The sequence below is a fragment of the Xiphias gladius genome, chromosome 3, assembly GCF_016859285.1.
Source record: "Xiphias gladius isolate SHS-SW01 ecotype Sanya breed wild chromosome 3, ASM1685928v1, whole genome shotgun sequence".
Classification (NCBI taxonomy): Eukaryota; Metazoa; Chordata; class Actinopteri; order Istiophoriformes; family Xiphiidae; genus Xiphias; species Xiphias gladius.
This window is the reverse complement of record NC_053402.1, coordinates 23,873,102-23,896,520: the sequence shown is the minus strand read 5'-3', so window position 1 is coordinate 23,896,520 and position 23,419 is coordinate 23,873,102. Positions and strand designations below refer to the sequence as shown.

The following is a 23,419-nucleotide window of genomic DNA, read 5'->3' as shown; positions in this document are numbered from 1 at the left end:
TCGCAGCCAGATCCTATTGAAAGGTTGTTTTTTTTTTTTAAGGTGGACTGGATGAAGTGCGATCTCCTGCTGGCTGTGCCTCTAGTGACACTACCAGTTTCTGTCTCTGCTCTGGTGGGTCACCCCACAGCACACGGCACCTGATGCCCTTACACCTTCCCACTCACACTTCCACTTTTCCAGTCTCATGCAGTCGTTTTATGTGCCCTCCTCTCTTTTCTCTGCAGTTTTAGTGCCTTTGATCTAATTCCTACTGACCGAACTTGAGAACACTTTTTCAGAGGACCAAGGCTCTCTTGTCTCTGCTGTGGGAGTACATGCATCCTCTGACATTTAGTTTATGCTTTCATTGTCCAGTTAATGGACTATCTTGGTGGTTTTACATGATTTAGCCCATTAACTTCAGAGTATTTTACATACGACATTAGTGCCAGCCATTTTCCCAAGTATAACAAGGTCTTTTGGATCAACATAAAAATGAGGGTATGCCTTGAAAAAGGTGGTCAGTAGTGGTATTTGCAAGGTGACGTAAATTGTAGAAAATGCGCAAAAAACATAGTAGGAAATAGACTATTTATGACTTATTAGTTTACGCTATAAAGGTATGAAAAATCAAGTTATTTGATGTAGGGCTGGGCATCAAACATTAGTACATCAGTAATTCTTAAATATCCATAAAATATTTCTATAGCATTGAGAATCAAAAATCAAATGCATCGAACAGTTGGTCGGATTCTTCCTCTTGTTTACTCATTCTAGGAACAGATACTTCTTGATCTCAGTCAGGATGACTTGCTATTTTTATATTGTCGGCTGTAGACCAAACATGTTTGTATTCCATCAAACTGCGGCTTCTGGATACGTGTTTCTTTTTGTATCATTACCGAAACGTGCAGTTTTGTTTTGGCACCAGTACTAAAAAAAATTTCAAACAATTTCCCATTCTGCTTCTACAAAATCTTCATCACTGCAAAAAAAACGAATTAGGTATCTAAAAATCTAAAAGATTATATTTACACTTTAACGGGAAATCATTGTAGAACATTAAAAACATGCAGCGTGTCTAAAAATAAAATTTTTTTTTTTATTATTTAATCTTATATTTTAGTGTTTGTAGGCCACTTTTTTTTACTTAGCTTGATCCGTAGCTCATTGTGTTGCATCCGCATTGTCAACCTTCTGCCTGCTTATGTATTCTGCAGACTGTGTTGAGAGTACAGCTTCTTCAGTGAGGTCGACATAAACGGAAACAATGATTTGACGCTCTCCAAGTGCCGAGCTGGTCGGTAGTTGTAGCAGTGCCATGTATTCAGTCACTATATCAGGAACTCAATAAGCCATCCTCGTCAAGCACAACAAATAAGTTTCAAACATAAATATACTGTATCTAAACTTGGGCCCAGGTTGATGTCCTGCTGTGGTTTAGAAAGTGATCCTTGCACAGAAAGCAGAGGTGCTGGCAAAGGCTGTGCCGAACCGTTCGGGGCTAAAATACTGCTGTCTGTCAGCCAGCTGCCATTAAATTCACCGTCTTCTGCAGACACATCTCTCCTCATAATGATTCCTTCATTACCTCCAGTGGGTGTGCAGATTTATGCTTTGGCTCCTCTTGGGCTTAGGCTGCACTAAGCAAAGAAGACAGTTGGTAATATTTGAATATATAGACACATAAGCATCATCATTATTCAGCACAACTAAAGGCTGTTGTTATTTTTTTCCCTCTCACCCCCACAGATCTCTCAGCTGTCCATCTGTCCACCTGGAAACAATAGCTGCCTCTGGCGGTGTCTGAAATTCCCTTGTTCCCTAATTCTCTAGTTCAAACACAGGAAACGACCTGTTGTGTACTGTACTTTTGCATGGTCCATTATGGAATAACTGACTAACTTAAAGCATAGCCTTGTCCAAAACTGCTCTTTTGATCAATGCTCCCTGGACCTTAGTTTATAAATGTGTCTAATTCTGTACAAACAACTTACACTCGTGTTAAGTGAAAGTTTATGTGCTTAAAATAATACACAGATATTATCTATCTATCCATCTATCGCTCTATCTAGACCATGTCTTTTAGTGATATCTATTCATGGCTTCTCAAAATGCCAAACTCTTTGAGGCATATTACGAATAACATGCTTGATTTTTTTTTTTTTTTTTTTTTAATTACAAATTAGATTCCTGGTCTTCATAATTGCTGAAATAATTTTTTGCTGCGTTTGAAGATTTTTCTGAGCACTAGAAAAGTCACTCTGGAAGCTCTACAACTGGCATATATTTGAGCGTTGAGTTTTTCTGTCCACTCTCTGCTTTTTACCTCATGTCCAACACTATACTTCAGTGTCCTCACCCCGAGGTATGCATGTAAGTGTGCGCTTGATGGGAGAGTAAGGTCCCTCTTTGAAACCCCGCAGGCTGCTCTTGAGATTTAAATGGCACACAAGTGACTGCGACTGTGGTCACATGCCTCTCATGCTGTGCAGTCAGAGAATGGGGATGGAGGGAAGGAATGCACGGAGGAGGAGGAGCGAGGGGAGCCGATGGAATTGGAGCTACAGTAGCTGAGCCGCTGCCTCTGATTGCAGCTCTTGATAAAGAAAGGATCTGATAGGCAAACAAAGCTGGGGCGTGAGAGGATCTGAAATTTTGTTTGGACTGGGGATTGGTCCTCCTGTTCATCTGTTCTCCTTGAGAGTGCTGATGGGATTTTCACGGCACTTTGGGAAAGATGCGTCTCCACTGGTGTTTTTAAAATTACACGTCAGGGAAGTATCAACACTGCAAGTCAAAAAACAGAGCTGCAAGCTGAAATGAACAGTGGTCAAGCAAACGCGCAAAAGTGGGATGATGCCACAGTGCCGATGGCAAGAGGGCTGTCTTACCTTGAGCTGGTAAGACATGTTTTGTCTCTTACAGCAATGAAAGTATTCACCATGTCCTTTCTTTATCTCTCTGCAGAGCATTTTCACTGTTCTGTTGGGGCCTTTTACCTTCTTCAACGCTCAGAAGACCAAATATCTCCAGATCCTCACCTCATTCATGCGCTGGATTGGTAAGACTAAACAAATCCTACAGTATTCCCTCAATAACACTGATGATTCAGTTTACTGATATGTTGAAGGTTTAGGACTTCAAAGATTTTGAGTTCTTCAAACATGGCATTATTCTTTGACTTTCACCATTCGTTCTCGTTTTTCCTGATTCCTTTTGCTTTCTTCCAGCCCTCTCTTTCTGCCTCCTATTTTTCTATACCTACACGTATTTCCATTTTCTAGATGTCTCCTCCCATTCTTCCCCCCCCCTCCCGCCTTTGCCATGGTGGCTGCCGTACTCAGGTCTGTCCATCATGGTTTGGTCCTGCTCTGTGTGTTTGATTCTCATCTCCTCTCATTCCTCAGCCTGACAGGCTTGACAGCCCCTCCCAAGCTCGATTGGACCGTCACTCACAGGGTGACGGACGAAAATAAACCACCCGTCCTGGGCCTGCTGTTAAAATCACAACACCACTGAATCGTTGTGCTCCCGCCAACCCCGCACGGCCCTGTGCTAGCTCGCGTAAACAACACACAAACGCAGCGGCATCCACCCACTGTCCAGTGGCTGGCTGAATAATACAGGGGTTTCAGCTGCGCCTTTCACTCCTCCCCATCTCTCCTCACCCCTCCCTGGCTCTCTATGTGACCGACTGGTTGTGTCGCATTTGCGGGGCTCTTTACAGCACTGGCTGATGATTGAAAATGGCTCTAGGGGAAGCTTGACGTTTCCTCCATGTACTTGTGCGGCAACGCGAGGAAAACGCATGCTCAGAGATCCAACAGTAAAATACATAAAATTAGATTTAGATTTTAAAATCTAGAAGAACATCGTTCTGATTTTCATTCCTGAGAATCATTGTTGTATATTATCGTATTTAGCAAGAGCAAAAGTGATAAGAGAAATTCAAATGACATGCAACACGTCACAGAATTCATACAGACCGTCCTTTTGTTGTAATACTGTGTGAAAAGTACTGTGAACACAGGACTAGTTATAAATTTACATATCTTACATCAGCATAGTTAAATTAGTTCTCATGCCGTGTGTTTATATCCGGTATTTCACTGGTTTCTCTGAGGAAATGTAAAATAGAGCCAAAAAATATACCAAAGAGATTAATCAGAACCGTTAAGACCCACCTCTGAATTTCTGGTGAAATGTTTACCAGATGACCTTCAGTGGCATTCATCTCTGGCATACTGTGTCAGGTCAGATTTCCTGCCTGTTCCTAAGCTTTTATATGAGTACACAAATATCTCAGTGTAAACCTAGAAGGTCTCCAAAAAACCAGCAGACAAAAATCAAGATCAGTCAGGCGATCACAGCGTTTGTAAACTCCCAGGATAGTCAAACTTATTTTGAAGAGAAGACAGCCAAAACTGTTGGTTTTAAACATTCATTACAGCTCACAGACCCACCTCCTGCCTCAGCTTTGACCTACTGTACATACCATAGTTCTGTGCACACAGTTTTTCCATGCAGTAATCGGTTCTAAAAAAACATTTCAGATGTGCTAACTTTCAAATTTACCTCCAAATAAAATGGTAACTGTTGGCTTGTTTACAACCCGTCTGATCCTCTGACTGCTCGTGTTTCTTCACCTGTCCTGCTCTGCTTTAGCGACTTTTCAGTTTTCCCACATCATAAACATCTACAGTGTAATTATGAGGGATAAAGATGATGGACGAAATTAAGAAAAAAGACCCAATTAGTAATAGAATTATCTTTTAAGAACAGGGGTAATAACCCTGTGTAATGCTTGGAATCAGAGTAGCTGATTCTTAATCCTTAGATTTTTCTTGGCCATGTTCTAAAAATGTAAAGAACTCATGGCCTGTTTTGTCCATTAGGTATTCTGTGAGGTCATTAATATTGACCGTTGGCTCTGATCCTTCAAGCTGATCACAGCCACTGTTCACTAAAGGAGGGAACTTTTAACTCTGGTTGGAGTGTCACTTAAATACAGTTTTTAAATATACAGGATTGATTTACTCAAGTCGGTTTGGTTGTTCTTGTGTCCCTGGGTCTCAGCATCTGTTTTATTGATAACCACTGACACCAAACACTCTGCAGACATAAGGCCGCCCCTCCCCTCCTGTCCAGTCCCCCTGAGTGACGACATGGTGCGCTGGATGTCAGGGTTAGCAGCTGGCTGGTGCGTCGGGGCCCTGCCTCCTGCCCTCGGCGCCGGCCTTGTCACGGTTGTTGCCCATCAACTGTAGTCACCTTCTTGTCCAGTGAGCCCTGTTTTTTACATCAAACATGAGTGATGGTGTGACTGCCTGCTGCTGCGCTGCCTGTAACATGCTGGGATTTTCAATGGAGTAGTCATTAGCACGGGTCAGCATGGCACCATTTGTTCAACCCAGAACTCATTTGGTCACTTTCTGTTTTTTCCCCACCGTGCCACTCAATTGTACCTACTTTACAATGGAAAGTACAATTTTTGGTTTGTCACTGCATCGTATCTTAAACAATTTAAATTGTGTTAATTAAAAAAAAAACAAACAGAAGAAAAACAGCTGAACAATACAACATCAACCTTTGAAGTGTTTATGAAGTGGCACATAATGTCATGATGATGATTCACTTCTTTAGAGAGCAACTTAACACCCTCTTTAAGCTTGAATACATCCCCACTATTCAAAGACAGAACTACTGGATTTTCCTCTGGAAAAAAGCAAGAATTACCATTGTGATGGACACTACAGACCAGGGTGCTCAAAGTCTGACACTGTGCCCATCCTCCTATTTACATGTATTTGCCCAAGTATTTGAATGCGGGGTATTTTGTGAGGGCATTCCATAAGAACCTAGAGTTCCTTGGTGGAAAGAAAAGCATTTATATACCTGACATTTTTGTTATTGATTACCTGGGAAACTCCATCTACGGTTCACCATCCTCCCACCATCACTGAAAGACTCAAGCGCCATCCACACCGACCGGCCATCTTTCACTGCCTTGTGAATTTTCAAGCGCTTGTTAACCTTTATGTCCATGTTGTCGGCACTCTGTGTAGTAACGAGCCAAAATCTTGTACATTTGAGGGTTGAATGGAGCTGCGTACAACAAACATCATTACTCACTGCAGCACGTTACGTTAACCTTTTTGATGAATCATCGCTGGCAAGTTGGCATTTGTGAATTTAAACAAAACCATGGTACACCACTAATGTCACCAGGCTTCGTCTGGGTTTTGACTCTTTAAATTTATAGCCAGGTAAATTTAGTAGTTGGACTAATAGTAGTTTAGTGGCGATTTACAGTATATTTCAAATGCATTGTGTAACTGCACCAAAAACCTCTGCGCCACATGTATGATAACTCAAATCAAAATAACACTAAAACAGACAGTGTGAATATAAACGCGAAGTAAAATAGCTAGTCATCGTTGTCAGCGCATACTTTCCTTGCATATTTATATTGACAGATTCATGGGAAGGTAAATAATGTTGCAACCTGTTGCAGTCAGCCTCCTCACTTCCCGCCTGCTGCCCACTGTAAGCAGGAGGGATCCTTGTCAGCTCGCCAGAACGCCACCTCCCCAACTTTGAGAGGCGCAGAGAGCTCGTCTAATAGATATTGAGTGGTATGAGAGGAATGGAACACATTAACAGCCTCCTCAGTAAACGAGTATTAATCACTTCCGCCCATCTCTCCTGGGTTGCATGGCTGTGTGGAGCCACTGAGGGGGTCTCTGGCTATATTAACTGTTGAGTCAGAGGCGTACGGATCCTGTGTTTCCTGAGAGCAGATTGTCAGATTTATTTCAGATGAAAGCTGTTAAAGAAAAGCTGGTACAGAAAAGAAGTGGTCTTACCACTGGTTTTGTTTAAAGCATTTCTTTTTATTCACAAGACCTTCAGACTGTAAATGCAGTGCCTATAAAAAGTAAATTTATTGAGTTTTTTGACCCTTTCACTTTGACATTAAACTGTCTTTCTATTGATCAGTAGGGGAAAAAGGCCACATTAAATCTACTTTGATTCAATATTTTTAAATAATAAAACATGACAACTTTAAAGGGGTTGGATACTTTTTATAGGCTCTGTAAAAAGTTTTGCTTCTATTTATATAGTTTATGTTTTAAAAAGAAATTAAAGATTACTTTTTTTTCCCTTTTACTTGCTTTCATTTTTTAAAATTAAAATACAAACTCTTTAAGATTATATTTAGAACTCACAAGAATTTAATGGTCAAATAAATTTTTACATCATTGCATTTTTAACGTAACACTGACTGTGATTTATATGAAATACAGTAAAACGCACAATTTTCCTCCTCTGCGCCAAGAGAGAAAGAACTTCAGTCAAAGACTCTCAGCTTCAGTGATCCACGGCTCTCACCATCCGTCTCATGCTCTTGGTTTACCACGGCATAGTGTTAGGGGCTAGGAAAGTGCCCGCAGGGATATTCACGGCTGCCCAGTGCCGTTCTAAATGAGTGAGTGGGGGGGTGTATTGTTTTTGAAGGTCAGAGGGACTCTGGTGGCCGGTTGAGTGGGATGTTCAGTTTGTCACATTTAAGGGAAACAAAAACCCAGATTGGAAAACATCATTCATTTTCTGTATTTATATGACACTCCTGTTGTCAGCCAAGGACTAAAACAGCAGCTTTTGTTTTTGTTTTTTTTGTATGTATGTTTTTTGTTGTTGTTTTTTAAATTCTAACTAAATATCAAGGTGATCACGGCCACTTTCACTGTCATTAAAGTTGTTGTTTTGTTTTTTTTCAGTGCCCCTGTCCTCCATCCCTGCTTAGTATAGATGTTTGTTTGCCTAATGAGAGGTTTGACTTCCTGCTGAGATGAGTTCCAGGGTGATTAAAGGAATGTTTGGTTGATATCTGCTTTGGTTGAAGAACATGATCAATTGGATCTATACCCAGTAACTAAGCTTTTAATTATACCTCAGTGCCTTGTTTACCTCAGAGTTGCCTTCAATCCTGGGCATGAGACGTTTGAAGGGAGGGATTAAAGCTGCAGCTTTAGGCAAAAGAAGTTATCTTAATAAGTTGAGTTTTATCATAGAAGTTATTTGTTCATACTTGAAATCTGTTGCTTAAAATCTTGAGCCTGAGAACCTTTTAACTTGGCTTTAATCCTGTGCAGATGTAGTGGACAAAGAAAAGCACTACCTGTATTACCTACTGTTTGTATGTGTATCTGATCCATCACATGTTATTGCTTTACTTAGTAATTGTTGCCTTTTCAATGAAAAAAAAATCCTTACTTAAACACTGATGTTAAATGCTCATTTACAACTTTTACCTTTATTAACATACAGATGTAAGAGAACATTTAGACGACAGGCTTATTTTCTTGTGCGGTCTGATTTCTTTTTTTTTTGCCGGTTCGACACAACCCTTTGAAAGATTGACAATAGCGGCACACTGCTATCTCGATTCCAGGACTTTTTTATTTTATGTGTGCGTGACTGATAACGTTTAGAAACAAAGCGATACCTTCAGGGCAACCAAATCTTCTGGAAACAAAATGTTTTGGGCTACAACTAATGATTGTTTTCATTATCTACTAATCTTTAGATTTTTTTTTTTTTCTTAGTTGATCAATCACTATAAAATTTATAAAATGTCATAAAACTGTTTAAAAAAAAAAAAAAAAAAAAAAAAAAAGAGGATATAAGGATATAAAATAGAAAAGCAGAAAATCCTCCTGTTTTAAAAGCTGGAATCAGAGAAGTCCCAAAAACTTTGCTTGATAAATGTTCTTAATCACTCAGTTGAGTTTTTTTGCATTTAGTTCATTTAGTAATTAAGTACTTGTTTCAACAATAGGCATTTTACAGTTTTACCCTAGAATTAGACACTGCATTAAAGCTCAAGTAATTATCTCTATTTCTATTACAACATTTAAATCAAGGAAACAAAAATTTGCCCTCCTACCCAATGGAATAGGGGGACATAATGGAATAATTTCAGTAAGCACAAGGAAAGAACAGGTTATTACTGTTTTTTAAAGATGTGAGTTCTTTGGATTGTTCCTCTTTTTTTTTTTTTTTTTTTTTTTTTGCAGGTTACAGAGGCAGGTGCATTTAGTTTCTAATCTGTGGATAATGTACAAATTTTCAGAGCTCTGGCTGAGTGAACTAATTGATGTTTCCATGAAGCTGTTAGATGGTGTCATGGAGTTTGGCTGGCTCTTCCCCGTGAACTCGAGCTGCAGCAGGAGGTGCTAAACAGTGGGCCAACTGCTGTGCCGCTCTGTGCTGTGTTTACTGATAGTCCTATCTGAGATCACACCACTTGTTAGGAGGCAAGGCAGCCACTTATCACCCAGTTGCCCACCAAACACAGCAGCAGCAGCCCGCTAGCTCCGGTCCTGATAGGTTTGAAGTGGTAGAGCTCTACCACAGCAAGGAATCCTGAAACCCTGGCGAGAACTGGGCAAAGAGCCGGCGCTGCTAATTACCACGGAGATTATCCAAGAGTGCTCAAGGAGTGTCTCTCTTAATTAGTGATGGGATGATTGTTGTGCTCTCAAAGCACTAGCAGGGGAGATGTTTAAATTGGCAGACAAGATGAGAAAACAGTAGAGCAGCATCACAAGAACCTTGCGTTGCGTTAGATTAGAATGTGTTTCCGTAGTGTTGTTAAAATGCTGTCACAGCAGTGCCATTCCTTTCGGCACAGCTGAGACGTCCTTGACCTTCTCACTATCATCAATGAATTGCTCACGTTTAAGTGTCCAAGTCATTCTCTCCGAGGAGCAAGACCCCCCCAACTTGCAGCTTTCTCGTGCTCCGTTGCTCATGAGATTGATCACCTCTCACCTTCTACCATTTTCTACTCATTAATTGAGTCCGGGAATCCCATTTCTTCTGAGATAGCCACTGACGAGTCCTCCTCCATAGGCAGTCAATGACTCCTTGGGGTACTGAGAGTGTCTGCCAGCCTTGGGTTAACAGAAACAGCTTTGTTTGCTCCCAGTGAGAATACAGCCTCCTCTGGAGGGTTGTTTAAGATAAAGCATTCCTCACAAGGTCGATCCCATCCTCACTCGGGTAATGTAAGTCACGGGCTGCATGATGGACAGCCACTAGTTACGTGGACGGGATGTGCAGCTGTTTGACACCTGCTCAATTTACTCAGTTCCTGTGTTCGAATGTCAAGTGAAGCGGAGAGTATTGGCGGTGCCCATTGTGTCAATTTGAAAGTGCATGTAATCACCGTATCCTGACAGATATCTGCCGAGGTAAATGGCTCATCGTATCTGAATGAATGAGTTTTGTGGAGGGTCTTTGGACAGATAGGGGGAGTTGCTACTGGATTGTAGGTGGGTGACATAGATTTCGTCACATGAAACCTTATCAGGGAGTCAGTGGCATCTCTTAAAGGTTCTTTTTCATCCTGTCAATAGGTAATGAGAAAGAAGGCCATGATGGAAGTCGTGGTTAGATCAAAGGAGAATGTCAGGCTGATGTATATTTCATTTGTTTGTGTTGCTGGTCTCAATATGATTCGTAATAGTCACTGAATAATGCATAGGAGTACGACTTAGACCCGTCTCCTACATGAAGCCAGTGACCTAGAAAGCTATACTGAATTATCTATGTAAATAGACTCAGTAGACGCAGTAGACTCTGTTTCCTCAGTCCTTCAAAGCAGCCAATGTGATTAAAGCCAGTCTGCTCTTATTTCATGGCCGCGTAGAGCTTCAGCATCGAGATTCATAGCTGTGGGTGCAATGAGTGTGAAAAAATTGTCACGGGCACCCGTGACTTGCCCACCTTGTGCAGCCTAATGCAGCTGAGAGTTGGTGACGAATGAGCACATTATGAAAAGCTTTATCCTAGTGGCTTTGTTCTTGGTGTTCAGCACCTCTCCACCATCCCATTGACTTTCAGTCTCTTTGAAAATAATGCGTTAGTTCCTGTGTCTTAAGTAAGACAAATGAGTTCTCTGGCACTAATTAGAATAAAATCTTATGAATTGTGGGCAGAGAAAAGAGATGTTATGCTTTAGATTTTGCAATTCGGAGGCATTTTACCAGTATGATCACCGATGCTATCCTCGCTCACAGGCTCTCTTTCAGCATCTTAATCTTGGCTGGACTTGCAAAAAGGTGCCCAGCCACCCTGAGGTACTCTTAATTAAAAGCCCCATGCTTGTTCCCTTCCCGTGCAGCCTGCGAGTGTTGGTGTCAAGGAGGAGAAAATATTCCTTTCTCCCCTCCTGCACCTTTTTCCCCTCGTGGTACCGCAGACAGACAGGTGGCTGTGCTCACTGCTTCACACACAGGCTCCAAGAGACAGAAAGAAGATGAGAGTTTGAAGGAGAGAGAAGACAGGAGCAGCAAAGGGAGCAGACAGATGGGTTTAGTGATGGCTCCTTCACACATTAAAGGTGTTTTTGGGGAGTGGAGAGTAATGCAGAAAAGGACTGCACATGTTGATCGGACAAAATAAGCTTTTTTTTTTTTTTTTTTTTCTTTGTTTTTTTGGATTTCATAGACTGAACAATGAACTGATTTATCAAGAAAATAACTGTCAGATTAATCGGTAATGAAAATGATCATTCGTTTCAGCACTACATCTGTGTGTCCGTGTCCTTGAAAGCTGGTCTGTTGCCCAGCCATTTGACCTCTCTGTATAAGAGGGGGGGGTTAAGGTCGGAGTGGGGAGGATTGCAACTCGCAGAGCTTTCCCCAGACCCAGAGATTACATCGGATAGAGGCCAGAGGTGCTTTAAATACTGAACACTTGTGAAACAAGTTAACAGACTTTAGCTGTGTGTGTGTGTGTGTGTGTGTGTGTGTGTACAGCTGCTCGGATGTGACTATGGAAAGTGTGAAACAAAGGTGTGGAATGTAACTACGTGCTGTGTTTGTTCAAAATCACGATATTGCTCTGTTGTAGTTGGTGATGCTTTCTTTTTCAGCATCGACTAGATCCGCCATTTCCACATCTAGACTTAGGTACGTAAGCATTTTTTGTCATTTCGCGTCTGTACACTGGATTTGAAACAAGGCCATCAAGATGTTGTTTATACGTAGTCCCTCACTTTCAATGGCTTAAAAGTAATTGGACAAACCAACATATTTATAAATATGAGGATTATTTTTAATACTTGGATGAAAATCATTTGTAGTCAATGTCTGCCTGAAGTATGGTACCCATGGACATCACCAAATGCTGAGTTTCCTCCCTTGAGATGCTTTGCCAGGCCTTCAGCTGCTGCCTGTTTGTGGATCTTCTGCCTCGAGTCCAGAAGCCAAATTACAAAAACCGTGTCACTGTCCAAATACTTGCGTACCTAACTGTATGTCCCATGAAAAAAAAAGGATGAAAGAGATTTTTCTCAGAGCCAAGATGATCATCATGGTGAACTCCCCTTTCTTCCCTTTGGACAAATAAAATGTGGTATGAATTCACCTCCTTCCATTTTAATAGCTATTGTTTATGTTTGATAATAATCCGTCTTGGGAATGATGTCTTCCCAACCTTGCACACTTCCCCTCCACCCTGTTAAAGCACTATGACCTGTGCTAGAAACAGAAACTACACTGTTCAAGGACCGTCAGTGCTGGCCCTCTAAAATCTTTCCATCACAGGCAGTTGGGAACTCATTCTTTTAGTTATGCATCACACCGAGTCTCAAAGAGCGTTTTGAAGTGTATGGTATAGAATAATTTCCCGCATATGTGTGGCAAATTTCGGTCCGAGTGTCACTTCCTAAATGTCATCCTGCGTTTAAAGGACAGCTGATGATGAAAGTTGAGGAGCTGGCTCCCGGCCATCGCAAGGCTATGACTAACTCCTGGTGTCACGGGCTGATTGACTGTGTGTGGAGGTGAGACGGCTCACTGGGCCACATGACTCTCAGCCTGTAACAGGACTGCAGGCCATGCTCAGGTCTCCTTTAGATACGCTGATGCTAGCTGCTAGAGAGGCACCTCCAGAAATAAATTGGAGATGCGATGCGAACAGCAGGAGGTGGAGACACATGGTGGGGCTGCTCTATCTCCATCTGGCTCCAATGACTTTATGTCGAGCCATGAAATGTTTCCTAGTTGGTTTTTTCATCTAATGTTTCTGGGACAAACAGCTGGAGGGCAGTTCCAGACTGGCAGAGTGAACGTTATCAGGTGGGTTGCTTTCCCTTTTTAAAGCACTAGATGTAGTGTTCCAACAAAAAGTATCTTTACCACATTCATTTTTAAATGTTGTACATCTAAGGTAAGGCAAGTTTATGTATATACACATTTCAAACATGAAAGTGTGAGGAGTGTAAAGGTGACGAAAGGCAGTAAAAGGTTATTAGACAAGTCAAAAATAGCAAACTTCGTCAGCAGTGGCTTGTCACATACGTTGACGTGTCCATCTCACCGTCATATAAGCATTAATAAAATAGGAAATGTGCGGAAAATGGGAAATGTTGCGCAAGAAAAACGGGAAATGAATAAATAATAAATTTTAAGAAAAAAGTAAGGAAACTTAAAAAATTTAAGAAATAAGAGTAGTAAAAGATCAAAAGAAAAGTAAAATAAATACATTTTAAATGTATTTAAATAACTGGTTGGAGGTAAAGGGAAAAGTATAAAGCTTTATACGTTATTTTTACACATTATTTCATTTGTTTAGGTAGTTGTTTTATTTAGTAATGCATGCAGTTATATCTTTGAATTCTCTGCTAACCTTTTACTACCTTTTGTCAATTTCAGGGCTCCATATTACATAATCCACTGGAAACGTAAAATAGATGCAGCAAGATAATTAAACTGAAAGAGGTTTTTTTTTTTTTTTTTTTAAATGAACAAGATAAAAATAAAAAAAATAAAAATAAAAACCAGAGAGATTTATGTGGGGTACAGAAAGTTGTATTAAATGCTTTGCGGTGGTACTACCAGTACAGATTTTGTGGGAAGTCTGTGTGATTGGTGGAACCGATCGGTGGAATGTGTTGGAAAAGGGAAATTACTTTACAGTACAAGGCTTGAAGGTGGGATTGTTCCTCTGTTACAAACTGACATCAGTTATAGGTTGTTTGAGCAGGGTCAGGTGATTTACAAAGGAGTGACAAGCCTGGGCAAATGGAACCTGGTCCCAGTAATACAAATAATCGGAGATAGAACCTATTAGTTGTCTAAACTTCTGTATTTTTTCTTTGTAATTGTACCAAGGTATCACAATTCACAACTTCAACATTGTGCATGTCGCTGTTTAAAAGTGCTCCACGTAGCACAATCTCTTTCTGATTAGCAGTGAATGACCGGCCGTCCTTTTAAAAGTGTATTTCTTTCTTTAACAGCGATAGAATAATAGAGGAAATTGAGTTGAGGAAGAGAGGAACAAAAGTGGCTGGATTAGAAAGGCGCTAAAGAAAAGGATCATTTAAGGGTTTGGCCCCAAGCTGACCCAGGACTGTGGCAGTATCCCAACCCTTCAGCTCCTCATGGTTACACTGCAGCTAAGCTTTGCCTTGTTGCCATGCGTGGAGGGTAGAGTTTGGCATTGGACAAGAACATAATAATGCAGTTCAGGGAAAGCAGTGTAGCCTTAAGGGGGGGGGGGGGGTGGTATAAACCTTCACACGTGGCACAGTATACTCTCCCAGACAAACAGAAGGGGCCAGAAACTTTGTTTTCTGTACCATCCCCAGGCTGGTCGTATGGGGTCGTCCTTGTCCAAATAAAAAGAGGAAAACAACGTAAGTGACATGTTGAAGCTGGGGAATAGAAACCTGTCCATGACTTTACACAACATGGAAAAATACATACGTGACTGTGACATCAATTTTATTTAATGGGAAAAATACATTTGCAACCTCGACAACACTAAGTTAGTTTTCACATTTGGCTCTTTTTACTAATTATATTACTGGACCACGGCTTGCTACAGCACACTCTCTCCGTCAGTTTTATTTCAAGACAGACGTTGTAACTTTTGAAAGAAGAAATGACACACATCTTCCTTTCACAGATGAAAAATTTGATTCATGAGCAATATACACACCTTTTCATTTCAGTACACCTGGGATTTTACCTTACGTGGTCGGGTATGACCAACACCAGCATGTTAGCTGTTTCTGGTATAGTCAGACAACATTTTAGTCAGGTCTTTGTAACCTAATGATGATGTCTTTGAAGAAACTGACCTGATAATGTTGGGAAATAAAAGGAAATTCCATCTACCATTATCTTGTAATTACCTATTTTTGGCCACAGTGGCCGCTGCTCTGCGGTGACGTAGTCTGGCATAACTGGGGCATAACGTACAAACACCACATTCACCATCACGTACAATCTTAGTTAAATATACGGTAGATTTATTTTCTTGTTGCCACCGTTGTGGGTGATTTACTGTCACAGTGTGTTCTGTAATCAGTCACCTCTTGTTTTTTTTTAACAGCGTTCACCATGATGATCATCTTGGCTCTTATCCGCATCGCTAAAGGCACCGGTGAGGGCCAACCACCAGTCGCCTCCTTCTCCGGAGTCCCCAACCTGTTCGGTGTGTGCGTCTACTCCTTCATGTGTCAACACTCCCTGCCCTCCCTGGTGACGCCCATCTCCGACAAGAAACACGTGGGCACGCTGGTCCTAGCTGACTACATCCTGATCCTGGGCTTCTACGTGCTCCTCTCGTTCACCGCCATCTTCTGCTTTGACAGCTCGCTGCTGCACGACATGTACACCCTGAACTTCACGGACAACTGCAACGTGTTGGATATTCCAGTGCTGCGCTACTTCTTGGGCTTGTTCCCGGTTTTCACCATCAGCACCAACTTCCCCATCATTGCCGTCACACTCCGCAACAACTGGAAGACCCTGTTCCACCGGGACGGAGGCACCTACCCGTGGGTGGTGGACCGCGTTGTGTTTCCCCTCATTACCCTGGTGCCCCCGATCCTGGTGGCCTTCTGCACCCACAACTTGGAGTCCCTGGTGGGCATAACAGGATCCTATGCCGGCACAGGGATCCAGTACATTATCCCAGCCTTCCTTGTTTACTACGCTAGACGCCATCTGGAGCCCGTGATGGGCAGAGATGCCATCAACAAGCACCAGTCTCCCTTCCGCCACGCCTTCTGGGTGTGGTTTGTTTTGCTGTGGGCCGCCTTCTGCCTCATGTTTGTCACAGCCAACATCATCCTGACTGATACCAAGAAATGAGAACTCACTGTTCCCAAAAAAAAACTCTCTAGTAATCTACTTCTGATTCGCCGGTTCCTTTGTTCCTGTAGACGAGGCCTTACTTGCTGCTGGTTGGACAGTGTGCCTTTTTATGGGACTTCTGTTGCATAAATTTAAGTGTAATTAAGAATAATTTATCAAATTTGTTAAAAGGGACCAAATGTCAAGTGTTTATTCTCCATTACAAAAGCAGGACGGTGCATGAATATAATGGAAGGGCATTTATTAAAATGATCTTTTGTCGACAAACACCGGACGGTGTTGAGGTTCTCACAGGATTTTACACTTACAGAACTTTCTAAAAAAATATATTGAAATGGGGTTTAGTATGCTTCAAATGAACTAGTAATTTGAAGTGTTGTACACACATGTGTAAACTGCAGAAAGTTGGCATGCTTGTCAGACTGTCGGTTTTGGAAAGTTACAAAAATTGTCGGACGCAGGGACAGAGGGTGTCAGACGCTATTCTATCATGCCTCGCTCAAATGGCGAACTATGGAAAAGTTAGAGTGTCGATGTGCTGAATGATCCATTGGACCTTCGGGGCAGAATGTTCCAATAAAAATATATTAAAGCAATTGAAAGAGCCGAGTAGCGACAAGAAAAAGAGCCTGTCACACCCAGACTCGTGTCCTGTTTGCGAAACTGCTTGGCATCTACACAGCTTAATAATGAAATTGGAACGGAAACCAGCTGAAGAAGAAAAACGAACAAATCAGGGATGATCAGTCTTCCGTGGCTGACGTGTATCCATTCCTCAGCGGTGGCTGCCTCCGATCTCCTCGCATCCCCCCCCCCTTGTGTACAATGAAGCTCCGTCCGTGACAGATCCAGACAGATAGGCCTCCGGGAAGAGCTGCGTCTCTGTTTATCACCAGACGCTCGCGCCTGTAGTTCACACGCGGGGCATGTCTCCCGTCTCTTACCGCTCAGCACCCATTCATGACTCTGTCAGGCTCAAACTGTATCTATCACACAGCCCAGCATCTGACAGGGCAATCGTGATCTACGGTGCTCCGGCTCTTGCTGTGGGGAAGCCATCGGCGTTCAGAGGGGGAAGGCTACTACCGTGCCACCTGGAACAACGCAGCCTCACACACCGCGCTCTGTACCACAGTTCAGTAATGCGGATTTAACTGACACTTGGCAGCTTCCTCTCTGAGTTGTACTGACTTTAACGAACTCTGTTGTTGCTCTTACGTTTCCATCTCTAACCCATCAAATGGTTCCGTCTCTCTGATTTTCATAATTCGTGAAATGTGTCTTAAAGGCTCAGTACACCCAAAGCAAAAACCAAACATATTTTCTCACTTATCATTGGGGAAATTTAGCAATGCAGATTTTGAAGGTGCATGAAATCAGATTTGTGGTGCTCTCAGTTCACCTTCCTCTGTGGTCGTGGGAACTGTTTCTTCTGGAGAAATCAGCTCCGCAGCAAACTACAAGTAGTCTGACTCTGCGGATTATCCAGAGTAACACGGACACTTTCTAGAAAGAGATGTTGCTGTTTTAATTTTTTCGAATGTGTGCGCACCACGTATGATATTCCATTCACCTCCATGGTATCAGGAGTGCTGGTATGAACCACAGAAACAGCCATCACTCAACGTGGACAGATGAAACCAAAACTACCTGCGTGGTCAGATGCCACTAAAGGTATGTCAGAAAAATATCTTTTATGTCATTTGCGTGAACTGACCCTTTACACTTTGATGTTGGTTACAGTGTCACTTCATGAGACTTGAAGGACACAGTGGGACTTTAGCCGTGTAGGAGAGACCAGAGCTGGATGATGTAGTAGTGATTTATGTCCGAGGATAATGGAATTTCTGCTACATGATCACATAAAATCACTGTGTTTGAAACCATAGCCGTAGCTATTTGCTACTAAGTGCGCTAGATTTACTTTCTTGAGTGTCCGAATACAAAGTGTAGATCTGTGCACCAAACACCCGCCAAAATGTCCACCATTCATTCTTCACCTTTGATAGACGTTTAAATTCACGTGACTCCGCCACTGTCGGGCGGCGTGCGGCGTCTGATCTTACTGCTCACCGCAAAGTTTCCCTATTACGTAGGAAATGAGTGAACGGGGAGATGTTTGAAACGCAGCCACTGTTTTAAATCAGTGCTTAATGAATAGATACGTTAAACGGTAACCATAGCAACAGTACCTTTTTATAAAGTACCACTTAAAAGTACGGATGGTTTTTACTTTTATAAATATCCGTGGTATAAGCATGATAATACGCTCAAAGATGTCCTGTTATAGAACGTAATGGACTCAGTGAAGGAAAGGCCACTTACGTAATACCATGATATGAGACTACATATCGTCTGGGATCCAGGTTATCGAAGTGCTGTTGTTAAAGGCTGCTTTATGGCTGAGTGACACAACATCTCTGAGCTAATCTGACTGTTGACGCAACATATTCGGTCAACATATCCACAGCACAAAAAGATTTTTAACACTTTTTAATTTTTAATTTTTTTTTCTTCTAAATGCATTAGTAACCATGAAAGCATTATCCATAGAGACTTTTTCCTTGGCATGAATCTTGGCTCATCAGAGCTAGCGCATAAAGATAAAAGGGAACTCCAGCTGCTCCAGCACTGGTGCACTATTGAAGGATGCAGAGCTGCCGGCGCTTGTGGTACAGTGCTGGATGTGCTGGACGTCGTCGCGGCGTACCAGACAGTGTCTTGTCTGTCATCACCGAACTGCAGCGAGAATGTGCGACTGACGTTTTCAGCTGGACACGGCACTGACGAGGCGGATTCTCGTAATTTTGAGGTCATCAGTAATTTCTTCATTATAAAAACACTGACGGTCGTCACACGCAGCATCCGACAGCTTGTCTTACTTGGGTGGAAGTGGATGAGGAGCTTGTAGCAGTCCCTGCATGCAGAAATACAAAAAAACATCGTTATATGTCATTTTCACGTTTGCGTTCTCACTTTTGTGCTGTTTGATTTTCATCCTCCCAGATTCTGATGTTACAGGTGTTTTTGTTGTTGTTTTGTTTGTTTGTTTGTTTGTTTGATTATTTTTTCCCTCTTCATCTGAAGTGGAACATCTGAATGAAAATTACAAACCTTTTTTTTACCTTGGATACAGCAGATATTTATAATTTAATCTGGAGGCAATTTTAAAACTGTGTTTGTGTGAGTGGATGATTAGATACTGAATACGGTAAATGTTGTTTTGATGACTCTTCATCAAGAGTTGTGAAATGTGCCTTTTTTACAGGGTTATTTTCTTGCCCTAAACTTATCGACTGCTGTTTTTCTCATCTTTTGAAAAGCAGCTTGCCAGACGACATCTGCATGTAAGCCATTTCATTTAGCTGACAATCAGCGTGTCCCCAAAAATGCTTTATAATCCTTTGTTTTCTTGTCTTTTCTATAATTTCAGTTGGGTTTTTTTTATTATTTTTTTTTTGTCACTGTATTTCTGAGAATCGCTTTATTTTTTCATTTTTGATCCACGTTCCTTGTATTTGTTTACAATAATTTCGCCAGCCTGTGATTCACCAGTTTATATGGATGCTTACTGCTTTAATGGATGTTGTGTTTGATTTTTATGATTCACTAAGAAAATAAATGCTTTATGTTCATCTGAACCTCATGAACCTTAATTGCCCAAAGGGAAATGGAGTTTTCTTATGTGGCTTTTGCCCACATACCAATCATTTATAACATTGACTCTCTCAGGCTTTAGTGCAGAGGATTTGGACACAGGGACTTTACTGAAAACTATAGATATTACAATTCCCATTGTAATATCTCAAAGCATTGCAGAGCTACGCTACATGGCCTGAAGAATGTGGACCGAGCAGAACCGCTCCTACTTATACGTAAAGGCTTATAAACGCCTTATACGGCCTGCTTTCCGAACTCCGGTGGAAGGCCTGAAACCAGAACAGCGGGGCCCACGGTTTTGGCGTTCTGAGATGTTCAGGTGATTGCATCACGGCTGTGATGTTTAGGTGTCTGCATACTTTTGGCCATGTTAAGAGTTCCCTTTTTGCATCACAAATCCACATAGTGACGGACAATTGTATGATGCATGTATCGTACTTTTTTTTTCAGGCAAGTATTGTACATGTACAGTACGGGCAACGGCCCAATGTTGAGAAATATTAAGGAATCCCGTTAAAGTCCCTGTAAAACTCCTTTATGATCAGTTTACAAGCTTATGAGATATCATGCCAACTGTATAAGACACACAAACAGGCAACACTGGACTGAAATCATTCACCTCCTCGTCTGAGCAACCGTGTAAAGTGATTGAGATGATTAGACTTCTTAAAAACCTGTCTGAGTTTTAGCCCAGAGCCCGAGCTGATCCCGCTGCGAAGCTGTGTCTAGCGGTGTCAGATTCTGTGCGGTGAAGCTGCTAATTAACAGTATCATAACCAGCGGGCTGGATGCGGAAATACGTTCCTTTGAAATTCAATATAAATCCATTTAAATGTGACAAAAAGTCCCCGTTGGAGGTCAAGAGTTCTGTAATCACCGCAGGATGATACGAAATTCTTTCACCTCCTAAACGACGTATCACGGCCTGGGCTGTTTCCACACTGAAACAAATCCGGTTCTTTCCCGGTGCCAGTAGAAAAAAATGTAGGGTTCATTCCTGGGAACTGAATACATGAATAGGTGCGGCTACGCTCTTCCTCACATCACACTCTTGTATTCAGCCATACAATTTCACAGACTCACGGTTGGCAGTATTTGTATCTGCTCTCCGGGTAATTGGCACCTTTTTTTTTTTTTTTTTTTTTCTTTTTCTTTCCAAACACCCCTGTTCACCTCAATCTTCCGCGAAGCACCTCAGTAGTTTTTCCATTGACATACGAGATCCCTGTTCTTATTATCGAACCAAGCCTGCCCCCGCTGAATTTCAATCTCGGCGAGGCTTCGCCGCTGTAATTTCATTTGCCCTCTGCCCCTTTATGTATGTGGGGTGTGTCTGCCTGTTTGGGGCCAGAGCTTTAATTGGAAATGCAAACTTGGCGCGGCTTAATTAATTCACAGTGTGTTTAATTGCTGTGTGGTTTATGCAGTGCAGTTACGCCGGCTGGAAGAGAGAGCAGCTACCGGCTGCTGCTTGTTTGCAAATATTTGATCTCATGGGGTGAAATTTAGGACTTCTTCTTTTTTTTTTTTTTTTTTTTTTAACTCCTCACTTCATCAGCATCTATGAAAACTAATCAAAAACTTGCAGCCAGGCAGCTGCTCTCTTCTTCACTGAAGCAATAACTGGCTCCGATTATCTACAGAATTAAACTCTGATCTCATTAATGAGCTGATATTGATGGGAGTTTAAACTGCACATCGTTGCCATCACTTGTTTTTTCCATATCGCTACATATTTGATGACTTTCGCATTTTTCTGTAGGAATGTTTCCCTACATCTGTTGTTGCATAATTATCTGTTGATGCATATTTACAGCAGATGTGTAGGATGAGCTCACTGCGGAAACGTTTTGCAGCCGCTTTAATTAATGTTGTAAGCTATAACAGTTAGATCTTATCCTCACTACGACTTCCCCTGTCGTCACGCTGGTTGTTCAGTCCACCACTTTGGTCCCGAATGAAATATCTCAACAAATATGGGATGGATTCAGTTTAAAACAAACATACAAACAAACAAAAAAAAACAATTTACAGGCCCTCATGGTCCCCAGAGGCTGAATCCTATTGGCTTAGGTGATCGTCCGACTCTTCCTCTGGCGCCACCGTGTGGTTAACATTAGTTAGTTAAATATCTCAAGATCTATTAGATGGACTGCAACGAAATTTGGTAAAAACCTTCATCAGTGACTTTTGATGATGAATTTGACTTTCCACCTGGTGAGATCAAAAGTTTTCACTTACTGAGTAAAATATCTGCATTGGCACAAAATCTCAGAGGATGAATTCGAGCGATGATCCCCCCTGACTTTTCTCCTAGCACCACCCTGATGTTGACGTTTATGGTCCATTTATAGATTTCCGTGAATTCCGGGTCAGACATTCACGTCCCCTTCTGGAAGAACTAACTTTGGAGATCCTGACTTTTCATCTGGTGCTAAAAGTCAGTTTTATTTAAACAGCCCAAAATCGTCAGTTACAAATTTGCCTCAAGGGGCGTTACACTCTGTACGACATCCGCCACCATCTATCCTTAGATCCTGAAGTCTGAAGCTCTGTCTCAACTTGTGACGAGCATTTCAAAGGTGCGGTGCTGCACCTCTTGGGTGGGACTGATGGTGCAGTCAGACCGGATTTTGTGAGACTGTTTTCTGTTCGAAGTCCTGCCAATCGGGTCATCGGGTCAAAATTTACATTTGTCCGATAGGTTGGTTTATGACAAAGTACCTGCTAAACCAATGTCAGTCCCATCAGCCTGTCAGGAAATATGATTTGCTTGTTTGGGGGCTGATGAACTGAAATTTTACAAATCATTTCGTCAAATCAGTTTCTGTTTAAGTGCGATGTGGTTCCTTGTTATCATGCTGCTACGGAAAAACTAACACAGCACAATGTTTTCAAGCGGTTTGACCTTCTCGTATCATAATTGTTACCAATTTGCTGCTGCAACGACCCCATTTTTCCCATCGAGAGGACCGAAAGTTTAATTCTAGCTTTTGTCCCTTTACAGAAAAATCTCTAGAGCCGGTTGGATGGTCAGAGAACCAATCCTGAGTTTGTCCTTTGGAGGAGACAGTAACACACACACTGTACCATCTGCGGTCAAATCCATTCTGGCCCACAGCTTTATTAATAGATTTATTTACTCTAGCTGGTTGCAGGTGCTACCGTGAGACCTGCTTTTGCCCCCAGAGGTGTGCCCCGGCGGTGGAGGTGATTATGACTCCGTCAACGGGCCTTATTAAGTGTCAACGGCAGCCGACGGGACACTGCGGGCGCCGCTGACCTGAGTCACAGTCGGAGCAGAAGGAAAACGGGACACAGCGTCCTGTGCCGCTCGTTACCGGGTCGCCTGTTTACTCTGTCCACCGTCACGGCCCAAAGGTTGCGTTCACTTTGGCACCGCCGCGCTAATGGGAGGCACTTCAGGCAGTGGCAGTAAACACAGTGGCTACAAGATAAAACATGAATGCATTAAAGCAGTGCTAGGGGCTTGTTCAGTGAATGTCGGCATCATTACGAAGTGCTTAAAAGAAAGAGCAGGATTGAAAAGAGGCATTAAAAGTAGCAATCTTCCTCTTCTGCCAGCTCCCAGC

General features: G+C 42.0%; 1 protein-coding gene across 1 annotated transcript in view; it reads left to right on the top strand.

Moving 5' to 3' along the window:
* Window positions 1-19,801, top strand: part of tmem104 (transmembrane protein 104) — a 56,211-nt gene extending 36,410 nt beyond the window's left edge. Inside the window, exons 9-10 of the mRNA XM_040118674.1 lie at window positions 2,953-3,046; window positions 15,400-19,801. Coding sequence (XP_039974608.1) covers window positions 2,953-3,046; window positions 15,400-16,163 — 858 coding nt within the window. The 3' untranslated portion in view covers window positions 16,164-19,801. The remainder of the gene's footprint in view (window positions 1-2,952; window positions 3,047-15,399) is intronic.
* The last annotated feature ends 3,618 nt before the right edge of the window (window positions 19,802-23,419 follow it).